This window comes from Xyrauchen texanus, chromosome 41, assembly GCF_025860055.1.
Source record: "Xyrauchen texanus isolate HMW12.3.18 chromosome 41, RBS_HiC_50CHRs, whole genome shotgun sequence".
Classification (NCBI taxonomy): Eukaryota; Metazoa; Chordata; class Actinopteri; order Cypriniformes; family Catostomidae; genus Xyrauchen; species Xyrauchen texanus.
In genome coordinates, this window is record NC_068316.1 from 5,573,916 (window position 1) to 5,597,013 (window position 23,098).

The window sequence follows — 23,098 nt, forward strand, 5'->3', positions numbered from 1 at the left end:
CCGAGAACTTTAGTTCATTTAGCAACCTTTAAGCAATACAGTTTGTACTCTGTGCATATACACATTTTTATATGTGACCCTCATTCATTTGCTATAAGTGTTATTAAACTGAATTTAACTTGTAGTCCATCTGTCTCACCTCTTTGTCGTGTTGGATGGGTATTTTGCTGTAATTTAATGGTGTGCCCCAGGCGTCCTGTTCATAGAGGACACGGTAGATGGCCGGAGAGATCTGGATACCCGCTGCTTTGGCCAACGAAGGTTCAGGTGAGGTAAAGAGAGCGTCTCCTAATGCTGGCATCACAGGAGAGTCCCGCGCTTTCTCTCTCTTCTTTTTCATGCTTAAATCCAGTGTTCCGTTTTCATCTACCTCAATGAGGGTGTCCTGAAAGTTTAAAACAAACTAGTTTAAATCAATAGTTGACAAAAGAGTTTTTGTCAAACTAGGATTCTTTTTCATTAACTTAGAAAAAAGTGTATTATAGTTGTACTCAAACAATTAGCATCTTTGCTTCATCATAGTATCTTTAGAATGTTGCACCTGTATTACGTATTGAAATGAATGACAATTAACATTATAAATACAAGTGGATCTTCTAGTAATGCACATAGTTATTGACATAAGGCATAGTCATCCTGTATTACTTTCCTCTTTTTTTTCCAGTGACAGCTGTACTATCTGGTTTCTAAATGACACAAATAGTGGTTTTAGGTCACTACCATTAAGGCAGAAACTGAAACGCTTTGCGTTGCTTAATATCATACATTTTATCATTAGCAGATGTGCCAGTCTGTTAAGTAGCGAATAGAGGTTTTTGTGGGACTCATTAACTGCTTAAAAATGTGTGACACCAATTATTCCACACATATTTTCATAAGCTCACCAAACAAAAGTGAGCTTATGAAGGTACTAATAACAATTCTTCCGATTACAAACCACACATGGAACTAAATCTAACTCGCCCTAACCAGCTGGAACCAACCAACGGCACACCTATCGAGTTAATCCCTGCACATGACGTAGCAGAGTTGTTCTCGTCTATTGCCATTCTCTACAGTCTTAAGAACAAATGAGGTGACATCTTTCTCCCACACTTTCATGAAACACTGAAAGACGATTAGCTGTATTCTTAAAAGAAGAAAAAAACAAGCGACTTGGAAACAAACCGGGAAATGGAGATACTTAACATGCATAAAGACATTTCATCGCAGATATCAGCAGATGACAGATCGGCTAACACTGTTTTATTCATTCGCTCATTTCATACAGTATACCTGCTCTCTGCCCACTGAATGCTGGAACTACGAACGGTCTGCTTGGTGTGTAGGTGTATGAAACATTTCACACCATACTTCTGCAAGTTCCTCTCTGTTTTATCACTCAGTGTTTGAGAGGAAGACCTCATTTTTATAAAATAAAGCTGGTAAACTAAATGGATCCAACTATATGGTCTCTCTTTATCACTAATTACAAAGTAATTACTATTGTATTACAATGTAATTACTATTACCAAAAGATAATTGCGTGACAATCCTGTACTGTTGTTCTAATTATGAAAAGTGCATTGTAATACATCAGACTAGGCTGTTAATTTGCTTTTATTTGGTATTTTAGTGAGTTTAAGTGGGTTGTTGCAACAATTAGTGCTTAAAATTATACTACTCTAACTGCAGTTCTAATAAAAGTTTGAAAGTCTTACATATTTACAAATGTATAAAGGCAGAAGACTTGATATTTATGATTAAAATGTTTATTTTGTTTTCATTACAATGTAGTTACTATTTTATTATAATGTAATTACTACTACCCCATAAATTGCATAACAATCCTGTATTGTTGTTCTTATTATGAACATTTTAATACAACCGAATAGGCTGTTAAATAGCATTTATTTGCTATTTCAGTGAGTTTAAGTGGGTTGTTGCAACAATGAGCACTTGAAGAGACTCTACCTTCAGTTCTAATAAGAGGGTCTTACATATACAAATGTATAAAGGCAGAAGACTTATTTATACTTATGAGACATATTTATGATTAAAATATCTCACCATTTTTGTGTCATTTTGACACTTTATTTTTAGTGAAGAGAAGAAACAAGACTCAAAGTGCTAAGAGCCTATTCAAACAAACACTTCTCACATTGCATCACAATTAATGCATTGATACATGCACAAACCGTTAGGTCACAAATCCACTATCAAGGTTTGATATTTAAAAACTTCTTGAAAATGTTTTTCTTTTCTTCTTGTTTATTAGAATTTATGTGTATCAACACTATGTTATTCTATTAAAGGACTGGCTCAAAAATAGAATACAATAAAATGTCATTCATATTTGCATTTTCACTGTGACAAACAAGATGTTAAATTTCATTTATATTCTATTTTTGTGAGTTTAATCGGTTCGTTGCAGCATAATGAGAACTTACAATGACCATTCTAAATGACATTTTTATAAGAGGGTCTTGTATATTTATATAAGAATAAAGGAAAAATCAATGGTTTGTTACACTATTAAAGGACTGTTTTGATTCAGTAAAGTAAAGTAAATTTGAAGTAAAATTTGATTCGTATTTGCATTTTCACTGTTAAATTACGTGTACTTCATTGAGTTTAAGTGGGGTCATTGCAACATAGGGCTTACAATGACACTGTTCTAACTTCAGTTCTTATACATTACCAAGACTTGATAGTTGTGATTATATTAGTTAACTATTTTAGTTTTGGCCTTTTGCCACTTTTTAAGAGTAGGAACAAAACTGGAAATGCTGCGAACCGGATTTGAACATAAATCACTCACATGAGCAACCCAATTCATTGTGTTGAAGCATATGCACTAACCGCTAAGACTTGACTTCAAAGGAAAGTTTAGCTCAGCGAATAAAGATGCTGACTACCACACCTGGAGTCTTGAGTTTGAATCCAGGGCCTGCTGAGAGACTCCAGCCAGGTCTCCTAAGTAACAAAACTGGCCCGGTTGCTAGGGTGGGTAGAGTCACATGGGGTAACCTCCTTGTGGTCGCTATAATGTGGCTCTCGCTCTCGGTGGGGAGCGTGGTGAGTTGTGCGTGGATACCGCGGAGAATAGCATGAAGCCTCCACACGCGCTATGTCTCCGCGGTAACATGCTCAACAAGCCATTTGATAAATGCGTGGATTGACTGTCTCAGACGCAGAGGCAACTGGGATTTGTCCTCCGCCACCCGGATTGAGGCGAGTCACTATGCCACCATGAGGACTTCCAAATTGGGAAGAAATGCGGAGGGGAAAAAAAAGCTTGATATTCTATTAAAGGATCAGCACCAAAGAGTGAAAATCTGAATCAAATGTCCATTTTTACAGTGTAACATACGTAATCTGATGCCCCAAACTGACTTTTCTTATTCAATTTAAATAAAAGAGTGGTGTCTATAAATCCCCCAACCAATTGATTTAATCCAACTTCTCATAGATCGTCTGTTAGAGATGAATGGCAAAGGATCTGCGTGAGCTTATCTAGGATAATATATTACTTAGCAAAATGTCTTCGACCATCTGCAGTGGAAAAAACAGACAAGAGAATACCCCCCACCCCCTCCAACATTACCATTAGCACAAGTAGAAATCAAATGCACGGCCACATGTTTTACAAAAAGCCTTATAATTGTCAAAGAGAAAGACACCGTGATTGTATTCCTCCCAACTCTTTTTGATGTGATTACACAAATTCTCCTTTGTGTACATTAAAGCTTTAGGACCAGTGTGGGTAAAAAAAAAAGAAAGAAAAAAGAAAAAAGCTCTCCCTCTCTCTTGTTGTTGTGCCACCAGAGGCAACACAGTTCTCCATGCCAAAAAGTGTCTTTTGATGTTACTCTCGCTTTTTCATACACAAATCACAGTTGTTTTAAAATGACCACATTAAATACCTTTTTCTGAGTGGTCTAATTTGATTACCTTTGTGGATGATGCCAGGGGCCGAGCGGGGGGCAGGGCCTTGCTGTTGTCTCGGCAACGAGTGGAGAGGTTGAGGATGGCTGCAGATGCAATGTTGGACTGAAGGGTGTTGCTTTGGGGTTTATGGCAATTAGGGCTGTAGTCTCCGGCCATGACTAAATGACCACCAGGACCAAGAAAACAGGGGAACTGAGCAGAGGCTGAGAAAGATAGATATAGTTAGTATTCAGATGAAGAGAGAGAGGCAGATCCAGAAAGAGAGAGAGGCATAAATTGTAATTGATCATATTATGCTGAGACACATACAGGAAGTACAAACCCTCAACTATGCAGATGAACAACTTAACATCATTAAAGTAGATTTTCATATTTTTGGATATAACGTATGTGGTGCTTGCTTTTGCAAAACTCTTTGTCATGATGCTAGGGATTGTGGGTGGTTGCCAGGGCTTTGCTATGCAGTTGCTAGGGTGTTCTGAGTGGTTTTTAGCACGTTGCAATGCGGTTGCTTTTTGATTGCTTCCTTGGTGATTGCTTATTAGTCCAAGTAAAAAAAAAACATTTGTGCAGAATATAAAATATAGATATCTAGAATTACATTTTCACTAGTTACAATGCTAATTCTTGAGATCATCATTGGAATGACTTCTAGTGAAAATGCCATTTTTTGTATAATTAATTAGGTTTGCACTAGTTAAAATGTTAAATCTTGATACCATAAATGAATCTTGATATCTTAAATGGAATTTCAACTAGTAAAAACATAATTATTGTTATCACTGTATTTTGACTAGTAGAATCTCACAATGATGTGATAAATGATCAAAATACATTTAGAGATATCTATAATTTAGTACTAGTAGAAATTCCAAATATACATTCCAGCTACAGTATGTGCTTCTTAAAAGTAAACATAATAATGTTTATTGTGAATAATTAATTTGTTACTAATGAAAATGTCCATTCCTGACATCAACAGTTAAATTGTAAATGAATGCTAATTTCTGATATCTGAAGTTTTAGTTTGGCTTTCGATAGTTGCGATGTTCATTTGAGATTCTTGTAATGTGATTGTAACTTGTAAGAAAGCCTTTAAATACATATTTAATTACTTTTCAATGAATTGATATCTGAAATTAATTTCCAAATATCTGAAATGATCATTTCTACTAGTGAAAACCAAATTCCAGATATCAATAGTTAGTATTTGTAAAAGTTGTTGTTTGATTGTTGTTATCAGGAATTAATATTTGTACTAAAAATTATTTTTAGTAGTAATTTGATTGCTGATATCAAAAATTAGCATTTTAACTAATAAAAAGAGAATAATAGATATCTATAATTCATATGCTGCACATGAATGTATGTCGAAAGGGCTTGTGTTACTCTTCAAAAAGACCCCATAACACAAATGATGGGGGACATGCTATCCATCAAATCATAATGTTTAAGGCTAGGGGTTTGGAAAAATCCTAATGACCCTAACCTGAACTTAACCTAACCTAACTTAACCTAACCTAACTTAACCTAACCTAACCTAACCTAACTTAATCTAACTTAACCTAATCTAACCTAATTAACCTAACTTAACCTAACTTAACCTAATTTAACCTAACCTAACTTAACTTAACTTAACTTAATCTAACCTAACCTAACCTAACCTAATCTAACTTAACTTAACCTAACTTAACCTAACCTAACTTAACCTAACTTAACTTAACTTAACTTAATCTAACCTAACCTAACCTAACCTAATCTAACTTAACTTAACCTAACTTAACCTAACCTAATCTAACTGAACCTAACTTAACTTAACCTAACCTAAATTAACCTAACCTAACTTAACCTAACTTAACCAAACTTAACTTAATCTAATTTAACTTAACCTAACCTAACTTAACTTAATCTAACTTAACCTAACCTAACCTAAATTAACTTAACCTAACTTAACCTAACTTATCCTAACCTAACTTAACCTAACTTAACCTAACCTAACTTAACCTAACCTAACTTAACCTAACCTAACCAAACCTAACCTAACCTAACCTAACTTAACTTAACCTAACTTAACTTAACCAAACTTAACTTAGTCTAATTTAACTTAACCTAACTTAACCTAACCTAACTTAACCTAACTTAACCTATCTTAACCTAACCTAACCTAACCTAAACTAACCTAACCTAACTTAACCCAACCCAACCCAACCCAACCCAACGTAACCTAACCTAACCCAACCCAACCTAACCTAACCTAACCTAACCTAACCTAACCTAACCTAACCTAACCTAACCTAACCTAAGCTAACACTATATGAGCAATAGTAATAGTGATTTTTGCTTTAACAAACACCACTAACAAGACGTTCGAGATTGTTCAGATTCAAAATGAGGTATTGAGCGAATAAGGGATTGTACATATACTGCTTAAATGGAGTCAATGTTGATTGTGTTCCAAAAACTATACATTTATTTTTAAACTAATGTCCTATAATTCTAAACAAAAGAGACACTCACAGTCAGGAAAATGTAAAGATTTGTGGTTCTGGTCTGATGCCATCTGGGCTTGTTTGCCAAAGACCTGGGCGTCAAAACTGGCATAGTCGAAATGGCCTTTGCTGTACTTGTCCATGTCTTTGGCCATACTGGCCTGTAACGCTGCCATGGGATGTGCAAATCTGTAGGTGAAGTCAAATTTCTTCAAATTTCCTAAAGGTCTGGACAAATAAGTATTTCAGAAAACAAAGAAAAGCAGGATCAAAGGATCAATTTTAAGAGTATGAATTACAATTTGCCAGATTTATTTGGCCATTCACAAATTGTATTTAATCTCTTAGAGATGAATTATCTCTAGAACCTGATTAGGATCTTGCTTGATTTCTGTACAATCAAGTGTGACAGCACCTCCTTAAAACAACTACCTGCCTGAATGTTCTCTTATAGATGTGTAAAGATATTAAAGGTTTATTACCTAGCCATTCTCTCTGCTGTCTCTCTGCATTTCGTGGGATCCTCTAGCGGTTTTGAGATCTTTTCTGCAGCAGCTATTGGGCAGCCAGAGAGACTAAAATAAGACAAAAGACATTACAAGTGTGGAGTCAGTCTTATGGTACATCTAAGTCAGTTCTTTTTACGCCTCCTTTGGGTTGTTAACATTATATTTTAATTGAATTTGGGTGCATTAAATGATAATTGTTCAATTAAAATTAACCCAACAGTTTCTATGCATGACACATCTCATTTTATAGTCTGGTTAAGTGTCAGTAACATTTTTCTTTATTGTTATTAGCAAACTTCATGTTTTTTATAACGTATCTGCATTTTCATTGCATGCTCATCTCTTTTCGAGAATGTGTGTGGTTATTTAAGGTGGTTTAATTCAGTGTTACTGTGGACAATAGAGTAACACACACAAATATATATATATATATATATATATATATATATATATATATATATATATATATATAAAATATACGTATTTTAAGAAGCAGTTTTCATTGTGCTTACCTTCTGTGCGTGCTCCGGTTACTATTGACATGGCCTCTTCCCGTACAGCCAGGGGTCGGGCACTTCAGAACATTTTCGTGCATGGCAAGTACTAAGAAACAAAGGGATAATGTTTTACAATAGAACGTATCGTATGAAGCTTTCCAGCTAAAGGACAAAAATGTCATTAAATAAGCAATAATTATTCAGCAGATGGTAGGCTACATCCTAGATATATACACCAAATAAGCTCCAACTGGAGTCGTTCAAACTTTCCATGCTAAATAAACTTTTAAATGCAGTCTGGACTCCCTAAACACTTTCAATTCTACTTTCCCTTCAAATAACAATGTGCAAACACACCATGACTACAAACAAGTCATGATTACCATTTAAGAGACCCACACATAGTGTGCTATAGTCTTATTCAGTATCCTTAGTAACTTTTCACTCTGTTCATAATTTTCAATTAGTTTGGAGGGATGTGTTCGTCTATTTATTTAGAGGCTGCATCCACGGGTCCTTTGATTCGCAGAATGCAGCCTCTGGTTTAAGAGTACATGCTTTCATATTGGAGGGGAAAAAAGAAAAAAAACTTAATTACATTTTCTCTTCCTTTTGTCGCATCACTGTTTAATGGTGAATGTTTGTTGTGCTACTTTCAAATGGAGAAAACATCAAGTGAAAAGTCATTTCCAGAGTGCGCTTTCGATTTGCATACTGCAGGACAACAAATCTCAGTTGAGCTGTTGATGGATGAAAAATTATTTTTTAACAACTTTCATAGTTTCAAAACTGTGAGCTTGATACTAAACTATGCTCTTTCAATGGAAGTCTCTCTCTCTCTCTCTCTCTCTCTCTCTCTCTCTCTCTCTCTCTCTCTCTCTCTCTCTCTATATATATATATATATATATATATATATATAAAATCTGCCTTGGATACTATTATTCTGATGCAATTGGAACTTTTTAATGCAGCACTTTTCGTAACACCTTAAGATGAATCGCTTATGATGTACAGTATTATTCTTCTTTTCTATGTCGCTTTGAATAAATATATATATATTGCATAATATACCTTAAACTGAATACAGTTCATACCATGTCGATATGCAATAATATGCTGAAAATAATAGAGGCCGGTTAGTTAAGCAATCACTAAGTAACATTTTATCCCTCAGTGTTTGTTCAAATAGACCTTGATCATTAGAATTGCATGAATATTTATGTACTGAAAATGATCACTGTGTTGTTATCACTAATTGTATCTGTTCTGTTTGTATTGTACCGCTGTGAATGGGAAGTGTGTCTAATGTCCTCAGGAAGTGATGCATAACGTGAGAAGACACTTACTCTCTGGGGGCACTCTGACTTTGTGAGGACATCCTGATAGACTCCGGTGATGTGGGTAGAGACCTGTCACATGACCCGTCCCATCACAGCCCGGGGTCGGACATTTAATGTCTTTCTTTTCCATCCGAGGAGAGTCTACAGTAATGCACACACATACACACATGCACACACACACACACACACACACACATGCACAGACACACAATTGTTCTTCAGTAATGTGTATTTAATGGAATATGGAACAACTGAAATTCTGTAATTATTTACTCAGGCCCATGTTGCTCTAAAACATATATGCTGTTTCAGAATATGGCTGTTAAGCTACAAAAGTGACAATATAAAGCAGCAAAAATGCACCACAAAAGTGGTCTATATGACTCATTATTTATCAATAACTGATAATCTTCCCCTTCAGAGAGAACTGCTGTGACCGAATCATTGTTTGACCACAGTTTGATTTGTGAACAAATATTTCAGTGTGATTTGTGAACTGGATCAACTGGTTCAACTGAAATGATCCGGCTCAAACAAATGGATTGTTCACTAATCTGATGCTTGAGTTCAACTCACTGACTCCATGTCTGATTGAAGCATTTCCTGAGTTTATCAGTGAATAATGTCTTAAATTTAAGCCTGTTCCTCACACAAAGCTATTAAATGGCTTCAGGAGATTTGGAATACAGCATACAAGTCCTATGGACCACCTTTATAGAAATAAAGAAAGACATACCAGTTTAAAACGACATGAGGGTGAGAAAATAATTACAAAATTTTTATTTTTGGGTGAACTACTGTATCCTTTTAATCCAAACCAGTCGTATTTCTCTGAAGCGTGTGCTGTAAAAGCATGTTGGGGCAGACTAGATGCGGGTATTTATCTGAGACATTAGTTAAGGCTGTGGTCTTACTAGGGGGAACCGATTTCTTAGCGTCGATCCATAGAGAGATTATCATCAGAGATTACCCAATAAATAGCAGTCATCACAAGAATTAAAGTGCTTAAAGCTCACATCAGAGATACTTTACTAGGATTTATGACTTAGTTTATGCTCATGGTCAAATATCTGGCTGATACCAATCAAAATCCATCATTCCATTTTCCAGAGATGTCATGAGATGATTTTCTTCTTCTGCGTCTTTATTTAATGCAACATTTTGGTTATTTACTATTAAACATTTTATTGCCAAAATGTTTTTAGCACTTAAGAGGATTTTACTCATCTATTTTTACACAGAGATTCTCATTCGCCCAAGCACACCATCTACATTTCTAACACAGTAAAAAGAAAAACTTATTTAGGTTGCTTTTGTGGCATTTCACACATTTTGAGTTTTTGAGAAACAAATGGAAACATACTTAGATATCTTCTGTTTTAAGTGGAAAATGTAAGTTTCCAAATGTAAGGTTTCATGAGGCACTACAAAGAATAATGTCTCTTATACAAGCTATTGTGAAGCTGTTGTAGCGCTATGGGGAAATTGCTGTGACGCTATATCTGTAGCCGTACTTTAGTGAAGCTGTAATGAAATTGCAATGAATCTGTGGTGAAAGTATAGCGAGTCTGAAATGAAACTGTAGTTAAACTGTGTTGAATCTGTAATGCATCAGTAGTGAATTTGGAATGAAACTGTAATGTAAATGATGTGAATCTGTATCGAATCTGTAGTGAAACTATAACGAAGTTGTTGGAAACCTGTAGTGAATCTGTAATGCATCTTTAGTGATATTGGGATGAAACTGTGGTGAATCGCTAGTGAATACGTAGTGAAACTATACTGAAGCTCTTGTGAATCTCACCTTTGCTGCTGTGGTACATGGTCCTGGTGTCTATCTCCAGTATCCTCTGCTGCCTTCTTTCATGGTTTATCTGCTCCAGAAGAAAGCGGTCCATGTCTTTGTAGGCACTGTGGAAGACCTGTCTATGTTCAGACTGCAGCATCATGGCCTGTTCTAGAAGACTGAGGTTTAGTCTGGCCCTGTCCAGTTCCAAACGACTTGTCACCAGACCTGGACCCCAGACACCTCCTCGCTCCTCTATCCTGGGCATCTGGAGCTCCTCCTCACTATCACTGAACTCCCTTGGACAACCAAACTCCTCCATCATTGACCCTGCATTGTTTCTGTTTATGTATGCAGAAAGGGCATCTTCGTGGATTTGGTGCCCTAGTTGAAGTCTCTTTATAAGGCCATCATCTGCAGGTGAACTGGGGCTGTGATGGATGCTGTTGACCTTCGTCAAGGATCGAGGACTGCTCCATTCTTCATCATCTAATTCTTGGTCTGGGGACAGGGGATAACCGACTCTGATGTCCTCCTGGTTTTTGTCTTCAAAATCTAGACTCTCTTCCTCCTCTTGCTTGTTTTGGTGTTCAGACATTTGAGCCACCAGGTCTGGTGAACCCTCGCTCGTTTGTTCTGACCATGACAACAAGGGGTGGGACTTTGCATTGTGATAGATAGTGTCTTCTAGGACATCATCACCATTGAGGTCCTCATCTGAGACACAGGTAAAAGAGACAGCTGTAAGACAATGCTGACCTATGAGATCACCATAGAGGGGACAGCTGTTAAAAAGCTAATTTGTATATTCTTTGAATGGAGTGGAAAATTGACTACAAAAATCTCCCCCCAGAAGTAAATGGTAAAATGGTAAATGGTCGGCACTTATATAGCGCCTTTTTAACCTTAACGGTATTCAAAGCGCTTTACACTGTGACTCATTCACCCATTCACACACACATTCACACACCAATGGCGGCAGAGCTGCCATGCAAGTTGCTAGCCTGCCATTGGGAGGAACTTGGGGTTCAGTGTCTTGCCCAAGGACACTTCGGTATGTGGAGTCGTGTGGGCCAGGATTCAAACCACCAACCCTGCAGTTAGTGGCTGACCAGCACTACCAACTGAGCCACAACTACCCAGAAGTAATTCATTAACGTACCAATATCAGTACATTACATCAGTACATCAGTAATTCATATCAGTACAATATGACCACTTGAGGTTGGTAGTAGAAGTGGGAAAACATGATGTATGAATCCGGACACATCCATAAATCAATAGGTGTATACACAATATGGCAAGGAGAGGAGTCTAGAAATTTGCCATGTTTAGATGTTGAATGATATATATAAAAATATATAAATAAGAATTAACAATATAAAAAATAACTTTTTTGACATAAGGTCAGGAAATGCCATGAATGTATCATTTTTCAACATGCTTTAAAAAATGCTTTACTTATTTCTATCTATTTCTAATTTATCTGATTTCCATCCAAATATACACACTATATATGAGATATTCAATAAATGTATGGGTTAATACAAGAAACAAACAAAAACTAATTATCTTCATCTTCTATTTTAAAATAAACAAAATCATGGACCCCCAGTTTAGCTTTCATTTTAATTTGATTAAAGTTTCACAACTGTGTGTTTCAAACCAACATAATGGAAAGAAATGAACACCCCACACCCAACAGCTCATCCATAATGAATATAAGAAAGAATAGATCATATACATCTGTAGATGCTAATATAAATAAAGCATGATTTGCTGTACTACAGCACTATATTTGAAAAATCTATAAAGCTCATTGACTTTTTGGCTGGTTTATAGAATAGTTAATTCCTTTTTAAAGGGTCAGACATATCTAAGACCTTTTATCCCTTAAAATCACCTTCAAATGACTATTTGGAATCATAACAGACCCGATTACATTAAGTAATCGAGTCAATGATTAACAATAGAAAACTATCAGCTGAACTGATTTACAATCCCTTACTGATCTCACTAAAACTTACCCTCTGAGGTTAAAGCTCTACGGGCACTAGGGTTTAAAGTTCAAAATACCCCATAAGCATGAGATACATCTATCCTCTTATCCTTATATGCCACCCTCCAAACCATATGCAACCGCTGAGTTGATTAGATATTAGAGCATTTTGGCTCCCGCCACATGCGATTTCAGGAGCTTCTAATGGGATCATTCTGCCTTACTAAACATTTGCTAGTCTTAAAGAGCATATAAAGTAGTTCTGCTTTTAATCCCCCCCAAAAACCATCCCTAAATGGGGGATAGAGAGCTCAGTGGCATTTACAATCTCACCCGTTGCTTGCCAAATGGAAACTAGGCTTTGAGGGGTTAGAGTGCGCTTTCCGATTCGCTCACACCATGACAAACTCAAGCATATTGTTGCAGAGGTCTGCATTGGCGCTGTACAAAACAAAGGCACAATGCATGCACATGAAACTAAATTTTGATTCTGTTTGTGCTGATAATTATAGTTTTTATGCTTGCTGTTTGAAGAATGGGTGGTTAGTCTTGTCGGTTTTTATTTTTGGAATGGCACCCAATTGTGTGCATTTTGAATGTTACTATAACCAGAAGAAAACAAATGCTTGTGTTTCTCCTGAAAAATAAATATAAATACAAATGACAAAATTATCATTTTGGACATATAGCAAGAGTATAGAGAGTATTAAAGGACTATTCTGGGTTCAATACAAGTTCATCTTCCTTTACCAAATTAAAAGTTTCCAATATGATAAACATGTTTTCCTTTATCTGAGTATACAGAGCAGTTTATCTAAAATACAGAGCATTTTTTTTATTTGTGAAATAAATCAGCCACAAAAAAAGAAAACAACAAACACACAAAGGGATGAGACTATACAACATGCAAACCATACACACACACACACACACACACTGGTGATACTGTAACACAGCAATTTTGCATTATATTTTGTCCAATAAAATCTACACAAATCAGCCACAATGCAGAATACACACACACATAAATGAGGGGTGAGTCGATGACACCCCCACAATGCAGCGCACACACACGCAAACACACAGACAGACAAAAATGGGTAAGATTAACACAGCCAGAAGACAGAACACAACAGAGAGAGAGAGAGAGAGAGAGAGAGAGAAAGAACAAGAGAAAACAAGAGAGAAAGAGAGAGAACAAAGTCAAGTTTACCTATTCCTCTACAGAAAAGTTTACGATTAGGTTCACAGAACACTGCAGCCATCTACAGGCTATTATTGTTATAGCATGATTTTCAAGTCATGTTATTTTTCTTTTATCACTAGATGGCAGCAATCTACCCCCAATACATGAGACATTTTCTTCCTGTTTCAACTAGGTTTTTACAGTAGTGAAGTTAATATATTTTACAATACATTTGCTTATTTGCATATGCAAATGAATCGGGACATTGAGAAATGTATATTTAAATAAGATCTTAAAACATAAAATCCCAAAAGTATTGTTTTTACTTCAGGAAAAAAGAAATGTTAATAAAAAAATAAAATAAAAAATAAGTTACACCTGATTTGCTTCTGGTCAAAAATGACCGCGAGCAGTAAAATAAGCAGCCCTACTTGAACAGAATAGGAGGGTTAAGCTCAACCGACAGCATATGTAGCATAATGCTGATCACCACAACATTAATTTCAACTCATTTTCCCCTCTTTTCTTTAAAAAAAGCAAAAATCTGGGTTACAATGAGGTACCTACAATGGAAGTGAATATAAAGCATCTGCATGCATGAAACAAACCCAAGCATGAATTCCTAAGCAAGCGCACTTAAAAGTTGCAGATTTTCCTGATTTGTGTTGCTTTGGTCCGCAGTTTGAATTCTTTGTGTGAAAATCAAAACTGGTCCAGCGCAGTTGAAAAGTTCGGCAGATATGCTAAGACACAATTAACAGTGCGGGCGATTAGGAGTTCACTGCCATCCAGATGGAACCACAGGCCTGACCACAAAATAAATAAATATCGAACAGTGAAAAAAAGAGAAAAAAAGACTGGAGCGAACAAGGGCGAAAAATACTTGGATGCAGTGAGTGATTTGTGTTTTGGAACAGGTGAATGGTTTATTCTCCAGAATAACCATTATTACCATTGTGTGTATGGAGACCAGAAGCTTGGCTGGAGTCACACACACAACAGCACCAAATGGAAGCCTTACACCCCTTTAATTCCTCTCATTTTAAATTTTTTTTGCCATGAAATTCCACTCATTCCCCATACTGATCCATTAATTATGTCACTTTCTGTTGCTACGGTCCCAGTCGCCATCAACTCCCTGTCTTGTTTGAAATGTCCGTTACACCCTAATTCTTTATTTTTTTTTGGTAGCTCCTCAAGGCATATCAATTTTCCATAGCTCTTTGGCAAGTAAACATGATGCAAGACTGCAGGGAAATATGAAAAACAAGATTTTCTTAATCATTCCACAACTTTGAAAATAAATTAGAAAAAAAAGAAAAGAAAAAAAAAAAGGTTATGATTATTGTGGGTAATATGAATACAGGGAAACAAATAAATTCCATTTCCAATGATGCTTTTCATTTTATTGAGCTATTCTGTTGTCCATTTAACAACCCACATGTGTCCAATAATGAGCGGTGCACATTATGCCTAATTATGTATATTTGGGCAGCGTGCGATGGTCTAACAAAAGCTTTCGAAAGGGACAATTAGAGTTTGTTGCTTGGTTACATTGTTAAAAATATACCAAATAAGTGCAGATTATAGGGGTGTGGAGGTAAACATGTAAAGCATGGGTATTGTTGCCAACATGCTCATAATTTGATTCATTAGGAAATGGCAGCATTTTGTTTCACAGAAAAGAGACTGCTTTAAAACGTAATATCAACTTTAACGTTTCCGTTGCCTCCGTTGCCAAAAATGTTTTGTTGTTGGAGTGTGTGATCGCTCTCTTTTGTAAAGGAGGCACAATATAATTTGGTGCATTCTATTCTCAGTTCCTCTATTTGCATAATTATGCAAGCAACCACACTTGCTTATAAAAAAGCAGTTTTTGCAGGCTGCATAATCAACTGGGCTGTAGCTACTTTAACGGCACCTAGTTTTAATCCGGGTTTCAAAGAAGTCACGTACAAGGCAAGATGCTCGAGGAGGAAATCGGCTTAATCGGGACGTCAGAGTAAAAACGAAATGGCCAAAATTGTCCGGACAGGAAAGTATGGACCGTTCACCCATCATGTACTTCACAAGAATGATGTGATAGACAAACATGGTGGACTTGGGTGAATGGATGGATTGAGGGAGTGAGGGAGGGGGAGAGGAGATGAGAGATGGAGACGGAGGAGGAGGGAAACAAATATATGAATGCAACAGATGGTAGTTTAAAATTCAGCGTCAATTGTTCATCAAAACAGACAAAACAACAGGACATCTGTCTACCTGCTGGAGTGTCAGTGTTCCTGGGCGCGTCTTTGTCCAGAGCGCTTGCCAGGTCCTCCTCGTCATCCCCCTCGCTGGGGCAGGGGCTGGGACTGTAGTGCCGGGGCTTCATCAGGAGAGATTTCCTCTTGTTGACTGGCACCCCACGGGCTCCTTCCGCGGCCGCTCGCTTTTTACCCGCTCCGAGATGCAAACTGATCAATAGGGGTGCCATTTTATTGGATGGATTTTGTCAAAAATGAAAGACACTTAGTTAAGCTGTTCAGTTCAAATTCAATCTTTACATTTCTAATGAATCTGACCCAAAGGGTGATGGATTGAAGTTTTGGGGTGTCAACTCTAAAGTCAAAGTCTTGAAATGAGTTTAACATATACAGCATATGAAGGACTGTATGTAAAGCCTCATCAATGGTCCTTTGTTACAACTTAGGTTCAGCAAAGAACTATTTTCATATCAAGAACAGTTTTCCACATTATAGGATTCTTGAGTTGGCTTCTTGGTTCTTGATGTCGGAAAATGATGATGTTAGGAAACTAAAAACAGGTTTCGGACTTGGATGGATTGGTGTGGACTCTAAGACTCTTTTTGATTCAAACTGGAACCTTAGCACATCATTGAATTCTTGCAAATGGGTCGAATGCCGTCTCATGTTTACTTTAAAATACTTTGATGCAACGAGTTTCTTACAGAGCTCATCAGGGCAGCATCTCAAATTCCCTTCAAGATGTGACTAAGAAATTCAGATCACAGATCCTCATGTGTGAACTTATGTGTGAGTCCAAAACACTCAAAAACGAACTGGCTCATAATTTTCAGTAAGAAATCTGTTGCTATTATCAGCTATTACACTGCATAATAAGGAATGATACAAAGGATTAAATGTTTGCTGTACGCCTATATCATAAAAACGCTGATGATTTGTGATATGCACAAAATCACTGTATGATATAAGATAATGCATTCCAATTGCATGACAGGCATGCAACAAACAATTCACATCAAGTACAGTGGCTTCAAAAAGTATTTTGACACTTAGGCTATACTTGAAAAGAGAAAATCACTTTTCATTGGACGAGATAGCACAATAACAAACCACGTGGCATTTATTTTACAGATAAAAGCACAAGTACACTTTTCAGGCAAAACATTTCACAAAAAGATGCAAGAGATGACATAATAGATATACTGTTCAAAACGAAGACCAAAAGTATTTGAACACTTTCTGGTTGTCAAACATTAGTGGATCATTTCCATATGTGCTCTCTGAGACCAGTTGGTGAATGCAAAAATGCTCGTTCAGAGAAAATATCTACGATACATGTAAAACAAAAAAACAATAATAAAATCTAAATAATGAATTACAGTTTTCACATATATATATATATATATATATATATACTTATTCATGCAATTATCTAATCAGCCAATGGATTGGCAGCAGTGAAATGAAAAAAAATCATGCAGATTTGGGTCAGGAGCTTCAGTAAATGTTCACGTCAACCATCATAATGGGGAAAATTGTGATCTCAGTGATTTTGAACATGGCATGATGTTTGGTGTGAGACGGGCTGGTTTGAGTTTTTCGGTAACTGCTGATCTCCTGGGATTTTCCCGCACAACATCTAGAGTGTATTGTATTTTTCTTACCCTATTGGCAAATAGCTTTTTTTGTGTATATATCTAACCATTTTTACACTTTAAACAAAGAAAAATCTATTAAAGCAAGTCTCGTCATCCATTCTCGTACAGTACTTATCGCATGTAAATGTATCTTGTTTTAGGACAAAAATAGACAAAAGTACTGATTACAATTTATTTTTTTTGCCATTGTAGAATTGTAGCATTTGCATTGATATTCTGTATCTAATGCAAGAAAATGTAAATACTTTAAATCAGCTTAAGTGTCCAAATACTTCTTTGGAGCCTCTGTAGATGTCTGCTATTGTTTTGGCACGTATGCTCTGAGGGAGTCAATAAAGCCGTAAACTCGACTCTCAAAAGCAGGTAGTGAACTCTGACTTACCTGGGAGCCTCAGCAATGCAGTCAGGCAGAACTACAAACAGAAAGAGAGAGAGAAGAGTAAACACACGCGTTTACATTTCCACCGGTGAGACCGGCCCCTCCACCACCTGTCTATGGCCCTTCACACACCTCTCGCTTTAATGCCACACTCAAACGGACACAGCGAGGCTTTCGGTGACTCTGTGATAGACACTTATTGTCATGAAAGAGCTCTTGTGGCAAATAAAATACTTCAAAACTCAAAACGAAATAACCCCCCACCCTGCTTCTTTACCTTCTTTTGTGTGATCAGGGTTTTGAAAATATGGTTACGGATAATGGCAAAAAGGATGCAAATCTATAAGAAACGCACACCCCTGTCAGTTTCGTCCTTTGACAGGGATGCAAATAAGCCTCTCTTCTGGTAGTTTTAAACAGCCAGATGAGAGGATACAGCTGGCCTTGTCCAGTATCAGATGGCCTTTTTTTTTTTTTTTTTTTGTAAAGATTAGTGGGTTTGTAAAGTGCTGCTGGGTTTGTAGTCATAACGTCCAGGTGACTGCATGCAGTTCAATACATAACAAAACGTGAAGGAAGCACGTGTCATGTGTCTCTTTAAGAAAAAATGATTGCTTGTTTTAATTATTAGTTTGGCCAATTATGGAGGTAAACAATTAGAGTACAAACTTAAATGATCTCACATGTATCTATTTGAGAGAGAACTTGTCAAATATTTCAATTTTTACCTCATAAAGGAAAAGTTTAAACAAAAATGTAGATTGTTCCATCTTTTACCCACCCTCATGTTGTTACAAATCCCTATGATTTTCTTTCGTTCATGAAACACAAAAAGAGATGTTTTGAAGAATATTCACGCTGCTCTTTTCCATACAGTGAAAGCATTTAGTGAGGGCGGGCTGTCAAGCTTCAAACTTGTGTGCTGAATTCCAAAAGACATATAAAGTTACATAACATGCGAGAATCAGTGGCGTTTGCCATTTGATGTCTTGTAAAGCCAAGTCTGAATACTTGCTTAAGAGCTACGACAGAGAAGGATACATGAATTTCTGTCTGTTGCTCAAACAAAGCATTTGTATGGCTTCAGAAGACTTGAAATATGTCACGAGTCATATAGACTATGTCTATTGTGCTTTTAAGGTGCTTTTTTTTTTCATTTTGGGAGCTTGACAGCCTGATCACCGTCTGTTTTCATTGTAGTATTTTTACAAATAAAGGTTCTCCATCTGTAATTAATATTCCATTAAGAACCACTAACATCCATGGAACCTTCTAATTGCACCAAAGGTTCTTTGTAGTGGAAAAAGGTTTGATAGAATATAAATAAGTTTTCCAAAATAGTTATTCTATGGCATCGATGCGAAAACACCGTTTTGGAAGTAAATGGGAGAGAGCAGCATGAACATTCTTGAAAATGTTTTCTTTCTGTATTCCACAGAAATAAGAAAGTCATATGGGTTTGTAACAACATGAGGATGAGCAAATGATGAATGAATTTGAATTTCTGGTTGAAGTTTACACTTTAAATCAAGAAACCACACTCGCAGACTTAAAGAGAGAATTAAAATTCTCTACAAGGTATGTTTTATATCTCATAAAGCATGTTCAGCATGGTAAGTATTTTCTCCTGGGTCAAAATTAAGGTGCAATTAGCAACTTTATTCAAACACAATGTTTGTATTGTAAGACTAGACACATTTTGCATGGAAACAAATGCTGGTTCACTTGAACTGACAACAGATTACTCTGACAATGTGATATATTCAAAGCCAGACTGTGAACTTAGTCTCAAGAGACATACAGATGAAAAGAGAGAGAGACAGAGAGAAGGAATGTTTGTTAGCCTGAGAGAAATCTTATTCACAGCTTCACCTCAATCCCACGGAGAGGACTCAATAAAAAACCATCATGAATTTTTCCCGGCACATTAAAGGGCCAGGCGCACATGAGAGGTACAGTACAAGGTTTTAAACACTTGAATAATGATGTCCCCAGTCATGCTTTCCATTCAAAACGGCCTCCTTAACTCGTTTGAAAGAATATTGCCACATAATGAAGTCACTGTCTCTGCATAATGCATACTCGTGGCAACCGCGCCTTTCTCTAGCATAATATTAATATTAAAATTGACAGACCTGACGTGTGACTGTTAAACTAACACTTCAGATCAAATGTGCATAGAAAAGGGGGTGCGCACACGAGCAAAGGAGGGTCACGAGAGGAAGCGGGCCATCAAAGTGACAAATGATTTGCTGAACTGTGGCATTATGGGAAATGTGTTCTCCTTGTTTGTGTGAACCTATTAAAGGGCAAATATAATGCATAATACTGTACATGTTTATTAGCACTAATAATAGACTTAAAACAAAGAAACACCAAACAGCAGAATTTGACGAGACTTGCATACTGTATCTCAATATTGTATATATTATATTGTATTTAATATAATATAATATAATATAATATCAAATAAAATTATATAATATAATATAATATAAAATAATATAAATTAATATAATATAATATAATATAACATGATGTAATATAATATAAAATAAAAAATAATATAATATTATAAAATATAATCTAATATAAAATAATATAATATAATAAAACATGATATAATATAAAAACATATAATATAATATAATATAAATATAATATAATATAAAATAAAATAATATAAATCCATATAAAATAATATAGTATAATATAATATAATAAAATAAAACATAATATAATATAATATAATATAAAATAATATAATTTAACATGATATAATATAATATCAAATAATATAGTATAATATAATATAATATAATATAATATAAAATGAATATAATATAATATAATATAATCTTAGTTAAAAATATATAATCCTTATAAGTGCAAAAATAAGAGTTATGGGGCACATGATAAACTTTATATAATGCTCAGCATGTCAGTAATTCATGTATGAAAATAATTAATACATTTATGACATTTAACTATTTGAATATACATTAACATATCAGACATGCATCTATTACATTAAGGATACTTTAATTCCATATAAAAAAATATTTAAACTTTATTATATTATATTATATTATATTATATTATTATTTTTAGGTTACCACACAATAATTTTTTATACTGTAAAAATGTTGATTAATGTAATTAATACAAATGTATATCATATTATATTATATTTAAACTTTATTTGCTATATATAGATTTAGTAGTAACGAAAGTTGTGTTATAGTACTTACTCGCACTATCACATGTTTCACTTCGATTCTCTTCACTGTCAGACTCCATCTGGAAAAAACACAGACAAAAAGTTAATAACAAATAGCAGTTTTCAATTTCAGAGACGCATAATCCTGTCTAATAACTCATCTCTAAAGGATCTCATCATTAGAGTAAAGGCCATGCTCTGTTCAGTTTAGGTTACTAATAATAAGTAAGCCAGATTAGTGTGATGCAAGAGTTTATCACATTGCACGCACTTTATTTCGGATGTTATTTCACAAACACCATCTCTGCACAGGGGCACAACTTGATAGAATGTGAAAAACACTGTGTGAGTTTAAAATGATAGGATTACTATAGATAAATTAGTAACAAAAGTAACAAAATCCAATCAATTCGACGGTTCTGGAGTGTGGTGTGATCTCAAAAAGAAAGGTCATTGAACTGTCTTACAAATACAATGGCGAAATCTCACTGCATTTTACGCAGTGCATGAGGTTTATTATGTGTATTGTGCGCACTGGGCTGTCTGTATAATTGTCTTAGCTTGCCACAAAACTACACCAACAACACTAACAAAATCCGCCAAGTACAGATAGACAGGGCTTTACTTTTAAAAGGGTGAGACAGTCACTCCGTATAATAATGCTAAAATACAAACATAAGTAGTGTGGTGCAATACTGTGTGTTCAGACAAAAAGAGTTGTTAATACTGCAGTACCTACTCACTTTCTCTCTCTGTTTCCCTCTGCCAGCAGTGCCTTGCTGATCCCAAATAAAACCTATTAAATGTAATTATTCTGGGCTGATGGCGCTCTATAGCGGTCGGAGGGTCTGGTGAGCTCGGTGAGTCACTGGCTGGGATGTTACTTCGCTTATAATGGGAAACACGACTCCTCTCTCCCCTTCTCTCGGCTTGGCTGTTGTGATTGAAGCCACTGACCTGTCATACATTTATAATAGGGGGAGCAGGTGTGGCACTGATGGACCCTAATTTCCTTTAATAAACCTTTTATGTGGCCCACTCTTAATGCCACGCCGGCCCTCTCCCAGCTCCCGACGCGTAATAGCTTCATTACTTTTGATTACTGGGGGTCCCTATTGAGACAAACAACTCCCAAACACTATAGATTACATTCTGTAAAAACTAATGTACCTGATTAGTTCATTACACTCGCGCGGTCGTGTACACATAGGCGCTAACGTGAGCAGCACGCCAGAAGTGGCTCGATACTTCCGTACTGATTCTTGTTGATTACCACTTGAAACTGAAAATATTAAAAACTGAGAATAAGAGGGTTTTTTGTTTGTTTATTTGTTTGGTTTTTTTGCATATTGTTTACCTTCAATTTTGTTGAGTAAAAAGACTTATTTTATTAGCCTGATGAGAATGAGGTTTTATTTTGAAAACTGCCAACCAAAAAAGTGAGATGAGGGTTACACAGATTTTGAGGGTTATGTAATCTGATATATTTTAAACGTTCTGGAAAGACTTCAGTGTGATCCGGCAACAGCTGGCTAGTGACAATCCTTAAATTACCCCTATTACCACCCTACAAATCCAAACCATATGTCAACAAGTATTGTATAGCTCAGGTATCACGTCCATTATATATAGTCTATAAAATACACTAGAAATCTTTATGTTCAAGTGAAAAAACTGAGGTCTACCAGACCTGATGTTAAAAATGACTTTCATGCAACTTAATATAGTAAAGTTGATTCAGTCACATTAAAGAATTTTTATTTTTTATCAATAAATATTAATATTACCAAATAAGGCACATTTTAACTTAAGTGAAAAACATGCCAGAATGTGTTTTTTTTTATACTTTTGTTACAAA

The 23,098-nt window shown here is 35.8% G+C and overlaps 1 protein-coding gene across 1 annotated transcript in view; it reads right to left on the reverse strand.

Moving 5' to 3' along the window:
- The window catches only part of LOC127634491 (suppression of tumorigenicity 18 protein-like), a 54,435-nt gene that overhangs the window by 14,640 nt on the left and 16,697 nt on the right, over positions 1-23,098 (reverse strand). Inside the window, exons 3-12 of the mRNA XM_052114078.1 lie at positions 21,272-21,320; positions 18,024-18,054; positions 16,000-16,193; positions 10,571-11,269; positions 8,773-8,907; positions 7,441-7,531; positions 6,902-6,994; positions 6,448-6,647; positions 3,934-4,133; positions 140-385 (exon numbers count right to left, since the gene is read on the reverse strand). Of these exons, the coding sequence (XP_051970038.1) occupies positions 140-385; positions 3,934-4,133; positions 6,448-6,647; positions 6,902-6,994; positions 7,441-7,531; positions 8,773-8,907; positions 10,571-11,269; positions 16,000-16,193; positions 18,024-18,054; positions 21,272-21,320 (1,938 nt within the window). The remainder of the gene's footprint in view (positions 1-139; positions 386-3,933; positions 4,134-6,447; positions 6,648-6,901; positions 6,995-7,440; positions 7,532-8,772; positions 8,908-10,570; positions 11,270-15,999; positions 16,194-18,023; positions 18,055-21,271; positions 21,321-23,098) is intronic.